At 36.0% G+C, this 21,239-nt stretch overlaps 1 protein-coding gene across 5 annotated transcripts in view; it reads left to right on the forward strand.

The window, feature by feature from the left end:
• Positions 1–21,239, forward strand: part of CCSER1 (coiled-coil serine rich protein 1) — a 1,396,684-nt gene that overhangs the window by 339,151 nt on the left and 1,036,294 nt on the right. For 4 of the 5 annotated variants that reach the window (XM_057502443.1, XM_057502446.1, XM_057502447.1 and 1 more), the window contains exon 5: positions 11,647–11,770. In XM_057502443.1, the coding sequence (XP_057358426.1) occupies positions 11,647–11,770 (124 nt within the window). The remainder of the gene's footprint in view (positions 1–11,646; positions 11,771–21,239) is intronic. The other variant, XM_057502445.1, reaches the window with a different exon arrangement.

Consider the following 21,239-nt stretch of genomic DNA (forward strand, 5'->3'; position numbering starts at 1 on the left):
ATAAATAAATGGTAAAATAAAAAATGGTATTCGACAAGTTGCATACTAACCAATTAATGTACAGAGCATTTCACATCATAGCCACTGTGATATAAGGTTCTGATTTACTTTTTAACCATGTACCATAGTTTTGAGGAATATGTTCTGCTTTGTCAGACTACAATGATCAGATAAACATTGATTATTCCACTGATCCTCAGAAAATCTTTCCTCATCAATAACTTATTAAGGTTTCTTTTATTTCTTTTTTCTTCCTACCCCAGAATAAAGCACAGTAGACATATTTCTTGTTTTGAAAAATCTGTATATTCACTTTTTTTTGAATTTATACTTTCTCTATTGTTTGTCTAACTTACGCTAATTCTTGTATCTTCTCATATGTCAAATTTATAGATATTAAAATTTGAGCATTATTTAATTCCAGGTAAATATAAAAGCTCAGTCATTTATAGGAAGCTCTCAACCTTCCATCTTTATACAGGTCTATTAATTGTCACTTTCATCATATAAAAACTAAGGGAGCTTAGTTTCTTTTTAACTTAGTTCCTCATTTTTTTTATCTTCAGTACCTTTGAGTATAGTGTCCATTGTTCAGCCTTTTAATAATAAAAATTAAGTAACGATACACATAATGCCTTGAGTAAACAAATGCTCCCTATTTTTGAAAATTTTCTGTTTCAGTTAAAAAATTTTCCCTTTTCACTTCTCTCTTTTCCTTTAAGAAAATAGTAGCTAACAGTTCTGTTTTCTTTCATATAGATCTAGATAAATTCTTTCACATACTATGGTCAGATGCTTATTGCCTTAATACTTGAGAAATATTTCTAGAAGAAATCAAAGTTTTATTAAAAACGTGGGAGGATGGGGGAAATTTCTGGGAATATACCAGTTAGTTCAATAAATATTTGTTGAGTAGGTGAATGTTACCCCAGAGGAATGAATCAGTAATATTCTTAGTCTGTTTCTTCATTAGCAGCATTTAGGGCAGCAGTGGAAATTTAAAATGTTTTTCTTTTTTTTTTTTGAGAGAGCATCTCTCATATTTATTGATCAAATAGTTAACAGTTAACAACAATAAAATTCTGTACAGGGGACTCAATGCACAATCATTAATCCACCCCAAGCCTAATTCTCATCAGTCTCCGATCTTCTGAAGCACAATGAACAAGTTCTTACATGGTGAACAAATTCTTACATAGTGAATAAGTTCGTACATGGTGAACAGTGCAAGGGCAGTCATCACAGAAACTTTCAGTTTTGATCACGCATTATGAACTACAAACAATCATGTCAGATATAAATATTCATTTGATTTTTATACTTGATTTATATGTGAATCCCATATTTCTCCCTTATTATTATTATTATTATTATTTTTAATAAAATGCTTAAGTGGTAGGTAGATGCAAGATAAAGGTAGAAAACATAGTTTAGTGCTGTAAGAAAGCAAATGTAGATGATCAGGTTTGTGCCTATAGGCTAAGTATTAATCCAAGCTAGACAAAGGCAACAAAACATCCATGGATGCAGAAGATTTCTCTCAGAACAGGGGGGGTGAGGTTCTAAGCCTCACCTCTGTTGATCCCCAATTTCTCACCTGATGACCCCCCTACGACTGTGCCTGTCTTAGGTTGTTCCTCCCTTGAGGAATCTTACCCATCTCTGGCTAACCAGTCATCTTCTGGGGCCATACAGGGAAATGTAAAGTTGATAAGTGAGAGAGAAGCCATATTGTTTGAAAGGTTAGCTTTTTACTTCTTTGCAGATTTATGCCCTGTGGGTTTTATGCCCAGCATTTGTCTTGAGGTATCTTTAGCACTTGGAGGAATTATGATACTCGGTACATTCAATATGAGGCACGAATTCTATTTAAGGGTTGTAATTAGGAAGAAAGAAGAAAAGCTATAGAAGTAGCAGATGGAAGAAAACATGGGAAGATTGGTTATTTCTTTGACATATCTTCTTGTAGAGTAACTTAAGCATGTATAGGTTTTAAACTACTAATTAAATTGCGCACACACATTAACATAATAGGAATACAGTTACATAACCAAAGCAGACCTACAGTTACCTGCCATCTCCAGTGAAACCAAGAAAACCAGTTAGGCACCCTAAGCATTTATGAAAACTTATCTATGATATGATGGGTATTGTCTAACTGAATTTGAATAGTTTGAGAAAAATCAGACAATTTAAAACAACACATTCCTGGGAACTGTTCACATCCCATATGTTCTTTTAACAGTAGATAGTCTGTAGTCTCAAGATTTTGGAGTGCTGCAACTTGCACTTCTCCTAATTCTTGGTTGAGTTCCAACAGTATAGATCCAATAAAATTTGTTATTTTAATGTATGCACATGCCAGCTTAGATATCTCCTTCTTCATTCCAATGGCAAGTCCAGGAACCAGTGGGATGAATGCAGCTACAACTGCAACAGCGCCAGGATCTTTGTTGACATTTTTTGATGATCATCTTCTGGAATGACTCTTCCAGAGTATGTTGATGTTGGAACTTCTTCTTCATATCGTATCTTAGTTCGTTTTCTGGGTAGCCAAATTGGGCTTTGATCCTCTGTATAAACACAAACAGACCCTTTGCCCACACTTTGATCTTCCCTGTATACCATTATGAAGAACTTATTGGAGGTCACCACACAGGAACTGCTTTTTTTTTTTTTAAGAGAAAGGAATATTATCTGAAAAATGTACTTCCATAGCTGACAATCTGACACCCTTTAAATGATCAAAATTAAGGATATTTGCAGCATTTATTAATCACTGATTTACAGTTAGTTTTATCCTATTAGGGAGTAATCCCCTTTCTTTTTTTTTTGTTATCATTAATCTACAATTACATGAAGAATATTATGTTTACTAGGCTCTCCCCTATACCAGGTCCCTCCTATAAACCCCTTTACAGTCACTGTCCATCAGCATAGCAAAATGCTGTGGAATCACTGCTAGTCTTCTCTGTGTTGTACAGCCCTCCCCTTTCTCCCACCCCCCCTTTATGCATGCTAATCTTAATACCCCCCTTCGTCTCCCCCCCGTTATCCCTCCCTACCCACCCATCCTCCCCAGTCCCTTTCCCTTTGGTACCTGTTAGTCCATTCTTGGGTTCTGTTTTTCTGCTGCTGTTTTGTTCCTTCAGTTTTTCCTTTATTCTTATACTCCACAGATGAGTGAAATCATTTGGTATTTCTCTTTCACCGCTTGGCTTATTTCACTGAGCATAATACCCTCTAGCTCCATCCATGTTGCTGCAAATGGTAGGATTTGTTTTCTTCTTATGGCTGAGTAATATTCCATTGTGTATATGTACCACATCTTCTTTATCCAATCGTCTACTGATGGACACTTAGGTTGCTTCAATTCTTGGCTATTGTAAATAGTGCAGCGATAAACATAGGGGTGTATCTGTCTTTCTCAAACTTGATTGCTGCGTTCTTAGGGTAAATTCCTAGGAGTGGAATTCCTGGGTCAAATGGTAAGTTTATTTTGAGCATTTTGAAGAACCTCCATACTGCTTTCCACAATGGTTGAACTAACTTACATTCCCACCAGCAGTGTAGGAGGGTTCCCCTTTCTCCACAGCCTTGCCAACATTTGTTGTTGTTTGTCTTTTGGATGATAGCCATCCTTACTGGTGTGAGGTGATACATCATTGTAGTTTTAATTTGCATTTCTCTGATAATTAGCATAGTGGAACATCTTTTCATGTGTCTGTTGGCCATCTGTATTTCATTTTTGGAGAACTTTCTGTTCAGTTCCTCTGCCCATTTTTTAAGTGGATTGTTTTTTTTTGTTTGTTGAGTTGGGTGAGCTTTTTATATATTTTGGATGTCAAGCCTTTATCGGATCTGTCATTTTCAAATATATTCTCCCATACTGTAGGGTTCCTTTTTTTTGTTCTATTGATGGTGTCTTTTGCTGTACAGAAGCTTTTCAACTTAATATAGTCCCACTTGTTCATTTTTGCTGTTGTTTTCCTTGTCCGGGGAGATATGTTCAAGAAGAGGTCACTCACGTTTATGTCTAAAAGGTTTTGGCATATGTTTTTTTCTAAAAGTTTTATGGTTTCATGACTTACATTCAGGTCTTTGATCCATTTTGAATTTACTTTTCTGTATGGGGTTAGACAACGGTCCAGTTTCATTCTCCTACGTGTAGCTGTCCAGTTTTGCCAGCATCATTGGTTGAAGAGACTGTCATTTTGCCATTGTATGTCCATGGCTCCTTTATCAAATATTAATTGAACATATATGTTTGGGTTAATGTCTGGAGTCTCTAGTCTGTTCCACTGGTCTGTGGCTCTGTTCTTGTGCCAGTACCAAATTGTCTTGATTAATATGGCTTTGTAGTAGAGCTTGAAGTTGGGGAGTGAGATCCCCCCTTCTTTATTCTTCTTTTTCAGGGTTGCTTTGGCTATTCGGGGTCTTTGGTGTTTCCATATGAATTTTTGAATTATTTGTTCCAGTTCATTGAAGAATGTTGCTGGTAATTTGATAGGGATTGCATCAAATCTGTATATTGCTTTGGGCAGGATGGCCATTTTGACGATATTAATTCTTCCTAGCAATGAGCATGGGATGAGTTTCCATTTGTTAGTATCCCCTTTAATTTCTCTTAAGAGCGACTTGTAGTTTTCAGGGTATAGGTCTTTCACTTCTTTGGTTAGGTTTATACCTAGGTATTTTATTCTTTTTGATGCTATTGTGGATAGAATTGTTTTCCTGATTTCTCTGTCTATTGGCTCTTTGTTAGTATATAGGAAAGCCGCAGATTTCTGTGTGTTAATTTTGTATCCTGTAACTTTGTTGTATTCTGATATAAGTTGTAGTAGTTTTGGAGTGGAGTCTTTAGGGTTTTTTTGTACAATATCATGTCATGTGCAAATAGTGACAGTTTAACTTCTTCTTTACCAATCTGAATTCCTTGTATTTCTTTGTTTTGTCTGATTGCCGTGGCTAGGACCTCCAGTACTATGTTAAATCACAGTGGGGAGAGTGGGCATCCCTGTCTAGTTCCCGATCTCAGAGGAAAAGCTTTCAGCTTCTCGCTGTTCAGTATAATGTTGGCTGTGGGTTTATCATAGATGGCCTTTATTATGTTGAGGTACTCGCCCTCTATTCCCATTTTGCTGAGAGTTTTTATCATGAATGGATGTTGAATTTTGTGGAATGCTTTTTCAGCATATATGGAGATGATCATGTGGTTTTTGTCTTTCTTTTTGTTGATGTGGTAGATGATGTTGATGGATTTTCGAATGTTGTACCATCCTTGCATCCCTGGGATGAATCCCACTTGGTCATGGTGTATGATCCTTTTGATATACTGTTGAATTCGGTTTGCTAATATTTTATTGAATATTTTTGCATCTATATTCATCAGGGATATTGGTCTGTAATTTTGTTTTTTGGTGGGTTCTTTGCCTGGTTTTGGTATTGGGGTGATGTTGTCTTCATAAAATGACTTTGGAAGTATTCCCTCCTCTTCTATTTTTGGGAAAACTTTAAGGAGAATGGATATTATGTCTTCTCTTTGTGTCTGATAAAATTCCGAGGTAAATCCGTCTGGCCTGGAGGTTTTGTTCTTGGATAGTTTTTTTTTTTATTACTGTTTCAATTTCTTTGCTCATAATAGGTTTGTTTAACTTTTGCATTTCTTCCTTGGTCAGTCTTGTAAGGTTGTATTTTTCTAGGAAGTTGTCCATTTCTTCTAGGTTTTCCAGCTTATTGGCATATAGGTCTTCATAGTAGTCTTTAATAATTCTTTGTATTTCTGTGGAGTCTGTCGTGATTTTTCCGTTCTCATTTCTGATTCTGTTGATTTGTGTTGATTCTCTTTTTCTCTTAATAAGTTTGGCTAGAGGCTTATCTATTTTGTTTATTTTCTCAAAGAACCAGCTCTTGGTTTCATTGATTTTTGCTATTGATTTATTCTTCTCGATTTTGTTTATTTCTTCTCTGATCTTTATTATGTCCCTCCTTCTGCTGACTTTAGGCCTTATTTGTTCTTCTTTTTCCAGTTTCGATAATTGTGATGTTAGACTATTCATTTGGGATTGTTCTTCCTTCTTCAAGTGTGTCTGGATCGCTATATACTTTCCTCTTAAGACTGCTTTCGCTGCTTCCCACAGAAGTTGGGGCTTTGTGTTGTTGTTGTCATTTGTTTCTATATATTCCTTGATCTATATTTTGATTTGTTCGTTGATCCATTGATTATTTAGAAGCATGTTGTTAAGCCTCCATGTGTTCGTGAGCCTTTTTGTTTTCTTTGTAGAATTTATTCCTAGTTTTATACCTTTGTGATCTGAAAAATTGGTTGGTAGAATTTCAATATTTTGGAATTTACTGAGGCTCTTTTTGTGGGGTAGTATGTGGTCTATTCTGGAGAATGTTTCATGTGCACTTGAGAAGAATGTATATCCTGTTGCTTTTGGATGTAGAGTTCTATAGCTGTCTTTTAGGTCCATCTGTTCTACTGTGTTGTTCAGTGCCTCTGTGTCCTTACTTATTTTCTGCCCAGTGGATCTATCCTTTGGGTGTGTAGTGTGTTGAATTCTCCTAAAATGAATGCATTGCAGTCTATTTCCCCCTTTAGTTCTGTTAGTATTTGTTTCACATATGCTGGTGCTCCTGTGTTGGTTGCATATATATTTAGAATGGTTATATCCTCTTGTTGGACTGAGCCCTTTATCATTATGTAGTGTCCTTCTTTATCTCTTGTTACTTTCTTTGTTTTGAAGTCTATTTTGTCTGATATTAGTACTGCATCCCCTGCTTTCTTCTCGCTGTTGTTTGCCTGAAATGTTTTTCCATCCCTTGACCTTTAGTATGTGCATGTCTTTGGTTTTGAGGTGAGTTTCTTGTAAGCAGCATATAGATGGGTCTTGCTTTTTTATCCATTCTATTACTCTGTGTCTTTTGATTGGTGCATTCAGTCCATTTACATTTCGGGTGATTATTGAATGGCATGTACTTATTGCCATTGCAGGCTTTATATTCGTGGTTACCAAAGGTTCAAGGTTTGCCTCTTTAGAATCTTACTGCCTAACTTAGCTCGCTTATTGAGCTGTTATATACACTGTCTGGAGATTCTTTTCTTCTTTCCCTTCTTATTCCTCCTTCTCCTTTCTTCATATGTTGGGTGTTTTGTGCTGTGCTCTTTTTAGCTTTGCTCCCATCTAGAGCAGTCCCTGTAAGATGCCCTGTAGAGGTGGTTTGTGGGAAGCAAATTCCCTCATCTTTTGCTTGTCTGTGAATTGTTTAATCCCGCCATCATATTTAAATGATAATCGTGCTGGATACAGTATCCTTGGTTCAAGGCCCTTCTGTTTCATTGTATTAAATATATCATGCCATTTTCTTCTGGCCTGTAGGGTTTCTGTTGTGCAGTCTGATGATAGCCTGATGGGTTTTCCTTTATAGAGGACATTTTTCTCTCTAGCTACCTTTAAAACTCTTTCCTTGTCCTTGATCCTGCCATTTTAATTATTATGTGTCTTGGTGTTGTCCTCCTTGGATCCTTTCTTTTGGGGGTTCTGTGTATTTCTGTGGTCTGTTCAATTATTTCCTCCCCCAGTTTGGGGAAGTTTTTAGCAATTATTTCTTCAAAGACACTTTCTATCCCTTTTCCTCTCTCTTCTTCTTCTGATACCCCTATAATATGGATATTGTTCCTTTTGGATTGGTCACACAGTTCTCTTAGTATTGTTTCTTTCCTGGAGATCCTTTTGTCTCTCTCTATGTCAGCCTCTATGTGTTCCTGTTCTCTGGTTTCTATTCCTTCAATGGCCTCTTGCATCTTATCCATTCTGTTTATAAATCCTTCCAGGGTTTGTTTCACTTCTGTAATCTCCTTTCTGGCATCTGTGATCTCCCTCCGGACTTCATCCCATTGCTCTTGCATTTTTCTCTGCATCTCTGTCAGCATGTTTATGATTTTTATTTTGAATTCTTTTTCAGGAAGACTGGTTAGGTCTGTCTCCTTCTCTGGTGTTGCCTCTTTGATCTTGGTTTGCCTGTAATTTTGCCTTTTCATGGTGATATAAATAGTTTGCAAAGCTGGAATGAGTGACGGCTGGAAGAACTTCCCTTCTTGTTGGTTTGTGGCCTTCCTCTCCTGGGAGAACAACGACCTCTAGTGTCTTGTGCTGGGCAGCTGCGTGTAGAGAGGGCTTCTGCTTCCTGCCCGGCTGCTATGGAGTTTATCTCCGCTGTTGCTGTGGGCATGGCCTGTCTCAGGCTGCTGCTCCAAAATTGTGGAGCCCTGTTGGAGGGGGAGCGGCCAGGGGGCTATTTATCTCTGTAAGGGTCCTCCGTGCTCCCTGCTGCCCAGGGGGTTAGAGTGCCCAGGGATCCCCAGATTCCCTGCCTCTTGACTAAGTGTCCCGCCCTGCCCTTTCAAACTTCCAAAAAGCACCCGCACTACCCAAACAACAGCAACAGCAACAACAACAAAATAATAATTAAAAAAAAAAAACCCCGCACGGTTTTCTTTTTCCTCAGGGCCCAGCCTCAGGCACCCACTCTCCAGTCTTGCTGCCCTGTTTCCCTAGTATTGGGGTCCCTGTCCCTTTAAGACTTCCAAAAAGCACTCGCCAAAAAAAATAGAGGAAAAAAAAATGGCCACTCCCATTTCTTTGTTCTCCCGCGTCAGCCTCAGGGACCCGCTCACCGGCCCTGCTGCCCTGTTTCCCTAGTATCCAGGACCGCACACATGCACGTTGTCTGTGCTCTGGTCCCGATGGATGGGGCTGGGTGTTCGGCAGTCCTGGGCTCCATCTCCCTCCCGCTCTGACTCCTCTCCTCCCGTCGGGAGCTGGGTGGAGGGGCGCTCGGTCCCACGGGGCCGGGGCTTGTATCTTACCCCCTTCACGAGGCGCTGGGTTCTCGCAGGTGTGGATGTGGTCTGGATGTTGTCCTGTGTCCTCTGGTCCCTATTTTAGGAAGAGTTGTCTTTGTTATATTTTCATAGATATATGTGGTTTTGGGAGGAGATTTCTGCTGCTCTACTCATGCTGCCATCTTGGCTTCTGGTCTAAAATGTTTTATAGAGATTTCTTCTCCTGACTATGATGGAAGTTGTTTGTCATAGACTGAAAGCTCATGCCAATAAATAGAATAAATTAAATAAAAACGTAACAAAAATCTTTTTGATTTGGATAGACAATGAGAAAACCAAGGCCCCATCCTCATTTACACATATTGGATACTAATCTTCTTCTCTCCAGTACTACAAGGTTGTTTTAAACTCAGCTCTGCCTTTAGTGGTCATCTACTTTATATCTCAGACTTTAGTCCTGAGGAGATTAATTATTCAACAAAAATTTTTAGGAGAAAATTGAAGAACATTGGGATCATTTCTTATATGTTTATCTGAGATCATGGGCCCACACATTTTACCTGAGTTGCATGCTCCTATTATATTGTTGTCTTCTCTTTCATTATTGTGTGCTGTGATCTTTAGTATGTGCTTCTCTCTGCTTTAGGGAGGGGACTAATTTATCTCTCTCTTAGTTCTTGAAATGAGTACTTAGATCAGTGAATATAGACCTTTCACTTATATTCAACTCAAATTCACTTCTAGCACTAACAATTTTCATTTCTTTGCTACACTTCAATTTTGCAGTGGCAAATCCTTTCCTTAGATTACCCATTTTTGTAAAATTCCAATGTGTGTCTCTTTGGGAGACTAGGAACAATGCAACTACATGTGGACTTGGTGTTTAAACTCAGTAACAGATGCACAGTGAACAATTGCTGACAGACTTTGAAAGAAGCATTGTGTGTGTCACTGCTCATGATGAACATCTTTTATTTGCATAGTGATTTGTGCATTGAAGAACTGGTAGAGAAGATCACTTTATACAGTTAGTTGCAGTTGATATGCCATGCTCACTGAAATTTGAGTCGTATTTTTGGGGGAGTCTGATATTATTTAACTAAAGCATGTAACTGAAATCTGTGCATATCACAACCATGTAAAGCAAGTTTGAATATCTATATATGAATTCAATTTTATCAGTTATCAGTAAAATATAAACTGAAGCTATAATCTGATGCCACTATACACTTACAGGAATAGCTGTGGTAGACAGATTTGTAAGATGGCATGTAACTCTAGCCCTTATGTAATTGCTTCAACTTGGAAGAAGATACAATATCACTACTATAATTATGTTACATGGCAAAAAGGATTTTGCAGATGTAATCAAGATTACTAATAAGTTAACTTTGAGTTAATCAAAAACGTAGTAATCTATATGGGCCTAACCTAACCATATGAACCCTTAAAAGGTAGCAATTCTTTTCCTCAATGATAGCTAATGAAATCAGAGAGATTTGAAGCCTAAGACGACATCATGTGAGGGCTGTTCTCCATTGCTGAGATAGGCCACTGACCACTGAACTGTGAGTAACCTCTAGGAGCTCAGAGTGGTCCTTAGCCAATAGCCAGTAAGGTAAAGGAGATCTCAGTCCTGCTACGCCAGGAAACTAAATTTTGCTAGCCACCTAAATGAGCTGCAAAGCGGATGGATTCTTCCCCTGGAAACACTAAATACAAACACAGTTTGGTTGCCAACTTGACATTGGCCTTGTGGGACTCTAATCAGAGAATCCAACCTAGCCTATCTAGACTTCTAACCCACAGATTGTGAAATAATAAATAGGTGTTATTTTAAACTGCTACATTTGTGTCAATTTGTTATGCAGCAATAAAAAAATAAATATGTTATTAATATTTTATGGAGAAAAAACTGGGAAAACCAAGTGTTGATACAGATGTAGAACAACTGAAACTCTTATTCTGCTTTTGGGAATACATATTAGTACAGTCAGTCAGTTCAGAAAACTGATTCATAATAAAATATCTACTAAAAATGAACATACTCTAGGAGCAATTCCTTGGTATTTTCCAATATATAAATCTTTATTTGAACCAAAAAAAATGTACAAGAAGTTTTATAGACAGTTTGAAATAGCCTCAGATCAGAACAATCCAAGTGCACATCACCAGTAAAGTGTTTAGATATTTTATGATAGGTTCATTCAGTGGAACCCTACACAGCTGTAAGAATGAACAAATTACTGTGATACATGAATAAGTCTTACAAATGTACATTGAATGAAATAAGGTACACATAAAAGAGTATACAGACAAATGAGTAGAATCTTATTTACACAAAGGTCAGAAATAGGCATAACTAATTACTTACATCATGAATGATAATGATTAATTTGGAGGCTACAACAGTGATTGGGAAGGAGTACCATAGGGAGTTTTAGGATGCTGGTAATGCCTTTTGTTTATTGATCTTGATTCTCATTAAGCTGGTGTATTCATGTTGCAAAGATTAGTCTAACTGTATATGATTTGTGCACTTCTCATTCTTCAATGAAAATTTTTTTTAAATGAAGGACTATAAAATGTTTACAACACCTTTTCCACTGTGCAGCTTAAAAAAATTCCCTGAGGTTATACCTAGTGTGTGGAAAGACAGTGTGGAAAATGATAAATAATGGTAATTTAATGATAATATTTTAGTTGATTCTCTCTTTCATGTGACTGAAAAGAAAAAGAAAAAGGGAAAGTGAGAATAGCTGATAATTCTGACATGTACAATTAATTTTTTGATAAAGCAGTTTGCCGGGACGATTCACACCATTCTGTAGTCTCACACGCTGCTGTAGTCCTCACTCCTATGGAACCAACAATAGAAATGAAGAAAAGAGAAGAGCTCAAATTTCCTGAACCTTCCAAACAGTAAGTTGTTTGTTAAATTTTTCGGAGTTTTAAAAAATTAATTAGTTAAGTTATCAGAATTAGATTGCTAAGAAATTGTGAATTATAATGAATGTGTTAATACTGGTATATTGAAAGGACAGAAATAAATTTTGTACATTAAAAAAAATCAATCTATCATATTGTCTCAGTGAATAACTTCTGTGTCTTCTAACTTCATGTGTTCAAACTGTGTGCCATTCAAGTTTCATTTTTTTACCTGATCTTAGGGTCATGGGTAAGTAGGCTGAAGCACTTCCTTAACTCTGCAATTATGGGTGTACTGTTCTCAGATTGCTTATTTTATCATTGTAGGCCTTCATTGTCTCAAATGTGACCAGTTGTTATTATATACTTCTTACCCTAAAGTTGGTTTGTAGGTTTATAAAGAATGAAAATTACTACTTGAACTGTTATTCAATAAAATATTCTAAATTAAAACTGCACTTTTTAATATTTCCATATTTTTGGTATTTAAACAAATCAAGCTTAATTTAAATTTAAATTTGAATCTTATATTGAATAAATGATATATTTTTTCCTTATAATAGCCAGATAATTAAATTCATGGTAACAAATGTAAAATATATAGATTTGAAATATCATTTAATGCTTATCTAGTATTGTTTCTAGGTCTGCATTAAATAAATGAAAAAGGAAAACATAATGATGATTTTTCCAGTGAAAGTAGTGTCATTCCTGCTTTAATGTCTCAGATTGGAGACTAGGTGATCAATTGTGTTGCCAAGTATTGCTGGTTGACCACACATGAACCAGGTAGCAGACACTTTGAAGTAACTACTATTTTTGCCAATTGGATTACACTGTATCATACTTTTTGTTTCTGTTGTGTTTCTGTTGGAAAAGCTGTTAAAGGCAGAGTTTCCTGGAACATGGTAATGTATGATACTCTTTGTGAAATCCATTAGAAAATTAATTTTACATTTGGTAATGTTGAATTCAAATGACACAATTTCATGAAGGTAGTATTAATATCTCATTATAGAGAAAGAAATATAACCAATTCAGAAAGTAATGATTGTAATTCAGTTTTAGTACAATCTAAAAGTGAAAACAATTTAACTGCTCTTAATATAGTTTAATTTTTAGGTTCTAAAAGCTATTTATTATCTAATAGCAAGAAAATTATATCTCATATATGACAACTAACTTATATTAGAAAACACAAATATATTTTCCTGCAATATGACTTTACATAAGTTACCTATGTATTTGTAAATTGGATCTTAAATACTTTTAATTATCCTTCAGTGACTGTTCTAACTGGTGAAGTGTTATTTGCTTGCATAAAAATGTCTTTTTTTCAGCCTTTAGCTACTTTATAAGTAGTTATTCTTTATTCTGTGATAGATGTTAAAGCAGACAGTATTTGTTAATTGGCTGCTCTTTTTCTTCCTGTACACTGACATCCACACTGATACTCCTCTGTATTCTCTGAACCTGCTTTCTTTCTTAAACGTTTTCCCTCAACAGTATCATTCATTCATTCATACAGGTTTTGATATTCTTTTGGTTTATGTGAGTGAGAAACCTGGGTGAAAATCTTAATTGTGCAACATGTTAGATGGAAATTTGGGACATTTTATTTTAATTCTTGGTGCTGTCCATTCCTTATCTGTTAGTTGGGGTGATCACATCCTCATTAGGGTCATTGTGAGTATTAAATGAAAAGTACTGGTAAAGAACCTGATCTAAATCCATGACAGTATTATGTTGCCCCTTCTGAAGCTTCTACTGTCAGCATTACCAGTGACTTACAGATGTATATTCTTCTCCTAAAGGCTCTTCTGAATGCAAGTCTAATATTTAAAGTTGTTGACCTGGCTTGTCTAGGTAGGTGTCACCAGAATCTTTTACTAAGAGTGCTAAAATATACTTAATTATACTAATTAATCTTAACTAGGTAAATCAAATTAATGATTCCTCTAGTACCCTAAAGCATTTGATTCTTTCTGACTTCTCTATTTATACATGGAAGTACCATCATTTTCTCTTCTTAAATTCTCCATATTTTCTCCCTCACAGCTCATATTCAATTAGTTATTGAGTGCTTGATTAATGTCCCTATTATATTCTTCTTACCATTTGAGCTGACCAGGAAGGTAAATACATGTCATATTTATACATGTTTTCTAACATATATTCAATTGTGATTTTAATGAGGTCATTAAAATAGTGGCCATTTATCAGTGGAGATTATATGTCCTTCATACCTCAGAGTGCTATTTTGAGAAATGATTGGTGTGAATATATGGCACGAACTCAGTATAAATGCAAAGACATAGTAATTAATTCAAAACTCCTGTGTACCAGTGAGAGAAGCCCCACCCAGTACAAATTTCTTTCAGAAAAATCAAAGGTGGTGGTTATTATTGGTTCATGTAATTAAAAAGTACAGGGGTGGACAAAAAGAGTTTCAGTAAATTAAAAAATATTAAAATTGTACCAACCAGTTTCTCAGATCACAAAGCAATGAAACTATAAATACATTACTCAAAGAAAATGAAAAATCCCACAAACACATGGAGGCTTCACAACATGCTCCTAAATAACCAATGGATCAATGACCAAATAAAAACAGAGATCAGGCAATATATGGAGACAAATGACAACAATAATTCAACACCACAAAATCTGTGGGATGCAGCCCAGGCTGTGCTAAGAGGAAAGTATATTGCAAAATAGGACTACCTCAAGAAAGAAGAACAATCCCATATAAGCAGTCTAAACTCACAATTAATGAAACTAGAAAAAGAACAACAAATGAGGCCCAAAGTCATTAGAAGGAGGGACATAATAAAGATTAGAGCAGAAATAAATAAAATTGAGAAGAATAAAACAATAGAAAGAATCAATGAAAGCAAGAGCTGGTTCTTCAAGAAAATAAACAAAATAGATGAACCCCTAGGCAGACTTATCAAGAAAAAAAGAGAGAGTCTACACACATAAACAGAATCATAAATGAGAAAGGAAAAATCACTACAGATACCACAGAAATACAAAGAATTAGTAGAGAATACTATGAAAAGTTACATGCTAACAAACTGGATAACCTAGAAGAAATGGACAACTTTCTAGAAAAATACAACCTTCCAAGGTTGACCAAGGAAGAAACAGAAAATCTGAACAGACCAATTACCAGCAATGAAATTGAACTGGTAATCAAAAACCTACCTAAGAACAAAACTCCTGTACCAGATGGCTTCACCGCTGAATTTTGTCAAACATTTAGTGAAGACCTAATACCCATTCTCCTTAAAGTTTTCTAAAAAATAGAAGAGGAGGGAATATTTCCAAACTCATTCTATGAGGCCAACATCACTCTAATATCAAAACCAGGCAAAGACACCACAAAAAAAGAAAATTACAGACCAATATCCCTGATGAACATAGATGCAAAAATACTCAACAAAATATTAACAAACCAAATTCAAAAATACATCAAAAAGATCATCCATCATGATCAAGTTGAATTTATGCCAGGGATGCAAGGATGGTACAACATTCGAAAATCCATCAACATCATCCACTGCATCAACAAAAAGAAGGACAAAAACCACATGATCATCTCCATAGATGCTGAAAAAGCATTTGACAAAATTCAACATCCATTCATGATAAAAACTCTCAACAAAATGGGTATAGAGGGCAAGTACCTCAACATAATAAAGGTCATATATGACAAACCCACAGCCAACATTATACTTAACAGCGAGAAGCTGAAAGCTATTCCTTTAAGATTGGGAACAAGACAAGGATGCCCGTTCTCCCCACTTCTATTCAACATAGAACTGGAGGTCCTAGCAACAACAATCAGACAACGCAAAGAAATAAAAGGCATTCAGATTGGCAAGGAAGAGGTCAAACTGTCCCTGTTTGCAGATGACATGATATTATACATAAAAAACTCCTAAAGAATCCACTCCAAAACTACTAGATCTAATATGTGAATTCAGCAAAGTTGTAGGATACAAAATTAATACACAGAAATCTGTGGCATTCCTATATACTAACAATGAACTAGCAGAGGGAGAAATCAGGAAAAAAATTCCATTCACAATTGCATCAAAAAGAATAAAATACAGAAGGAATAAACTTAATCAAGGAATTGAAAGACCTATACTCTAAAAACTACAAGACACTCATGAAAGAAATTAAAGAAGATGCCAATAAATGGAAACACATCCCATGCTCATGGATAGGAAGAATTAATATTGTCAAAATGGCCATCCTGCCTAAAGCAATCTATAGGTTCAATGCAATTCCTATCAAAATACCAATAGCATTCTTCAACGAACTAGAGAAAATCATCCTAAAATTCATATGGAACCACAAAAGACCTCGAATAGCCAAAGCAATCCTGAGAAGGAAGAATAAAGCAGGGGGAATTACACTCCCCAACTTCAAGCTCTACTACAAAGACACAGTAATCAAGACAATTTGGTACTGGCACAAGAAGAAACCCATAGACCAATGGAATAGACTACAGAGCCCTGATATAAACCCAACCATTTATGGTCAATTAATATATGATAAAGGAGCCATGGACATACAATGGGGAAATGACAGCCTCTTCAACAGCTGGTGTTGGCAAAACTGGACAGCTACATGCAAGAGAATGAAACTGGATTATTGTTTAACCCCATACACAAAAGTAAACTCGAAATGGATTAGAGTTGAATGTAAGTCATGAAACCATAAACTCTTAGAAGACAACATATGCAAACATCTCCTGAATATAAGCATGAGCAACTTCTTCCTGAGCTCATCTCCTCAAGAAAGGGAAACAAAACCAAAAATGAACTCATGGGACTACATCAAACTAAAAAGTTTTTGTACAGCAAAGGACATCATCAACAAAACAAAAAGGCATCCTACAGTATGGGAGAATATATTTGTAAATGACATATCTGACAATGGGTTAACATCCAAAATATATAAAGAACTTACACACCTCAACACCCAAAAAGCAAAAACCAGATTAACAAATGGGCAGAGGATATGAAGAGACAGTTCTCCAAAGAAGAAATTCAGATGGCCAACAGACACATGAAAAGATGCTACACATCACTAATCATCAGGGAAATGCAAATTAAAATCACAATGAGATATCACCTCACACCAGTAAGGATGGCCAGCATCGAAAAGACTAAGAACAAATGTTAGCGAGGAAGCAGAGAAAGGGACATCCTCCTACACTGCTGCTGGGAATGTAAGCTAGTTCAATCATTGTGGAAAGCAATATGGAGGTTTCTCAGAAAACTAAAAATAGAAATACCATTTGACCCCGGAATCCCACTTCTTGGAATATACCCAAAGAATACAACTTCTCAGATTCAGAAAGACATATGCACCCATATGTTCATCACAGCACTTTTTACAATAGCCAAGATTTGCAAGCAACCTAAGTGTCCATCTGTAGAAGAATGGATAAAGAAGATATGGTACATATATATAATGGAATACTATTCAGCCATAAGAAAGAAACCAGTCCTACCATTTGCAACAACATGGATGGAGCTGGAGGACATTATCCTCAGTGAAATAAGCCAGGCGGAGAAAGGCAAATGCCAAATGATTTCCCTTATTTGTGGAGTATAACAATGAAGCAAAACTGAAGGAACAAAATGGCAGCAGACTCACAGACTCCAAGATTGAACTAGTGGTTACGAAAGCGGGGGGGGGGGGGGTGTCGGGGCAGGTGGGGAGGGAGAGGGAGAAGGGGACTGAGGGGTATTATGTTTAGTACACATGGTGTGGGGGATCACGGGGAGAACAGTGTATCACAGAGAAGGGACATAGTGGATCTCTGGCATCTTGCTGCACTGATGGAGAGTGACTGCATTGGGGTATGGGTGGGGACTTGATAATATGGGTAAATGTAGTAACCACATTGTTTTTTCATGTGAAACCTTCATAAGAGTGTATATCAATCATACCTTAACAAAAAATTAAAAAATAAAAAAAATTTTAAAAAAAGTACAGGAGTGGAAATTTCCTCAATTGGGTTGGGTCTGGCACTGAAACAATATTGTGAAGGATCCTTTTCTCCGTCTGCATCTCTGCTCTGCTTTTCTGTCTATAGTTTCCATTTACAAGGAGGTTTCTCAAACAGTAATATTACTACCTTCAGAAGCTACTAGGACATATTTTTATCTTTTCAACAAATCCAGTGGAAAGAGATGGTTTCTTTAACCCATCAATCAAAACAAAAAGCCCCAGAGTTGAGCATCTTGCCTTTGACTAGTTTAGCTTGATGTGACAATGCTGAACCATCTCTATGCCCTGGGGTATTTATTGGCTGATATGATTAGCTAAAACCAGGTTACATGGCAACTCTGGAACAGAGGGTGAAGATGAGAGGGGAAAGGTGATTCCACTCTTGAAATGGGTAATGTTGATAAATAAAGGCAGATACTAGGAAGTTAAAACAATGGATGGTCAATATAGGTAGTCATATTATCACCTTTGTTTTAAAAGTCAGATTGTAAAAATTGTGTTTAACTATAGACATTGAAATGCTACACTAAAATGCATTATATGTATATATCTTCAGTTCTTGTTTTAAGTGATTTTTCATCTACATAATTTTATTTCATTATTTGACCCAGCTGGGCTACTGAGAGGCAGAGTTACTTGATGGTTAGGAATTCGGGCCTTGGAATGGGTTTTTGAAAGTTTCTGAACCATCTTTTGTGTCTTTTTAATGTTGGAGTTACTTTATCTACTTTACAGTGCAATGTCTGAAACACAATTGGGAAGGCAAGAATATAAAAATGTTGTTACTTTTTTATAATAAATAAGTCAGATAAATTACCATGTCACATTTTTATAGATGAAATTATCAAAACCCTATGTGGTATTAGTTTTGTATATTTTGGATTTCCCATTAGGAAAAATAATAACCCACCAATATAATGCTGAGAGATTAGAGTGCTCTAAGTTAAAACATTGTCTTTAGATACCTAATATTTCCTTTAAATTCAGGCTGGAGTTATTTCTTTAAGTAAAATTTCCCCTCAGATTTTACAGGCTTATCATCATAAATTCATAGAACATTGAATCTTTGAAACACTGTGCTCTTGAGTCACATAATTCATAACTCATCCAGTCTCTTGCTATGAATTGCAATAATCTCAGTATATAAGATTTAGAAATCATAATATTGAACATAAGAAAGAATATGTAAGGTAATACATCTGTGAGTATATTATTATCCAAGTGAAGAGGCAAAACATGAACCTAAAAAGAAAAAACCTGATAAAATACCTATATCTATATCAGAAAACCTGATATAAAGGCAACATATGCTATTTATTCAATGTAAGGTATAGATTTTAGTTAAGCATGTGATTGTTCAAAGTTAGGTCAGGTTTAGACATACTTGTTTAAATTTAAGAAAATAAACCCAGAATATTGGTCTTAATTGTACCATTGTATTCATACATCCTTTTAGACTGTAAAAAGCACTTTATGACTAAAATATTTGTATTGTTTTACCAATCCTGGTAATAAATAACTATTCTGATTTTGACAATTTCTTTATAAGTCTTATTATGTATTTATCAGTTCTTAGACATACTCAATAAGGAAAAAATAGGAATTAGGAATTCCTATTTGGAGTGAAGTATACATGTTCCCAGCATAGCAAGTTCTGGGAGAAAATATATCTAAATCTTTCAGGAAAGAAAGCTACATTTGAAAACTATTGTGGGAGAGAATCTGAACTTCTTTCTTTTTGATGTATCTAAAGTTCATTGTAACTCAGAACAAAAAGGTGTGGATTTTACTTTACTTTTAAGCTAGTCTGATAAGTAGCCCAAACTACCATGTGAAGGACAGAATTGCTAGAAAAAACAAAATAGGAAAATCTATGTGATGAAAAAAGAGTACACAATTTTCAAATATTTTCTCACAAGCATAGAATATTGGGATCCAGGCTTTGAGTGTGAAGCTTTATAAATTTATTAAATCCTAACATTAAAAATATGTCCACACATCCTGCCACACTCAACATGTTATGCAGACTTACACATTTCTCAAATCACAGTTATGTGCAAATGAGCAACTCACAAAATGTACATAAATTTCAAACTCTGAAGAGAATGAAAGAATATTGCTTCCATGATTGATGATGGATTTTATTTTGTGCTTTCATTTAGAAATATGTTTGCTGAATGCATATACTCTGTACATATCATGGCTTGATATCTGAAATGAAGGGATTTATAGCCATTGCAGATTTAGAAATAAAGAGGTGAAAGGAAGAGAGAGATTATTTTATTACTTCTTTGTCCATTTCCATGTTGTTGTTTTACTTTACATACAGATCTAAACTTCCTAATAGATTTGATTTATTGTTTCAGTTTGTGGAAATGAGGCTTTACATTGTAATTATGACAAAATTGGGTAATATTGTGACAATCTTAAGATGTTATTTTGAATTAGTAATTGTTTAGTCAAGGGCAGGTTGAGGGTGGCGGGGGGGTTGATACTTTTTCAATTTGTACTGAGTATTATAAATGGGTAACATAAATACACTTTGCACATAATTCCTTTCTGACTCATTTCCATTGACTTTCACTGAAAATACACATAAATATTAGTAAATTGTACTTAAGTCCTTATGTAAATATCAAGGCTTCTTTCACTTAGCAAGTTTTTGAGAATCATCCATGTTGCATATGCCCTTTTAGTAGTGAGCAGCATTGCATCAAATGGGTGTGTCATAGTTTGATTATTCATTCCGTCCTGTCATCTTTGGACTACCTTTTGCAAACACACTGAATGACAGAGCCATAGGGCTTCTGGATGTGAAAGTGGGGTCATAAAGACTATCTTTCTCCAAATCTGCCCTCACACTACTAATACTGAATACTTGGTTCACTGCCCCTGAAGATGTTGCCTGATGATGTTTGCTCCCATACCTGCAATGACAGGCAGCTCATTTTGTTAGCAGGCAGCTTCTTTTGTCCTTGGCCAGCCTGGCCTGTTGGAAAACTCTTCATTTCCAGCCCAAATCTGCCTACCTAGATCATCCCCACAAAGCTCCTACTTCTCATACTGGGGATAGTCAGTGGCAGTCAGCTCCCTCTTTCCCACTGCAGGCCTCAGGGATGCAGGAGGCATAGGTGCCACCCAGCAGTGTGCCGGCAAATGTTCAACTTAGAGCTCTATTTAGTTATTTGTTGGTGGGTAATATTCCATTATATAAATTTAGCAAAATGTATTTATCCACGCTCCTGTTAATGGATGTACATGACTTGCAATGTTTGCTTTGCAGGCATTTCTACTGCAAACCCTCATGGTCTCCTGGAGCTGGTGTGATAGTTCTCTGGATGGGGGACGGTAGAGTAGTAAGGCACACCCATCTTTCACTTCTGTAGACACTGGTATATCATTCTCCAGGAGTCCTCATTGTTTGTACCTT

Source organism: Manis pentadactyla, chromosome 5 (genome assembly GCF_030020395.1).
Source record: "Manis pentadactyla isolate mManPen7 chromosome 5, mManPen7.hap1, whole genome shotgun sequence".
NCBI lineage: Eukaryota > Metazoa > Chordata > Mammalia > Pholidota > Manidae > Manis > Manis pentadactyla.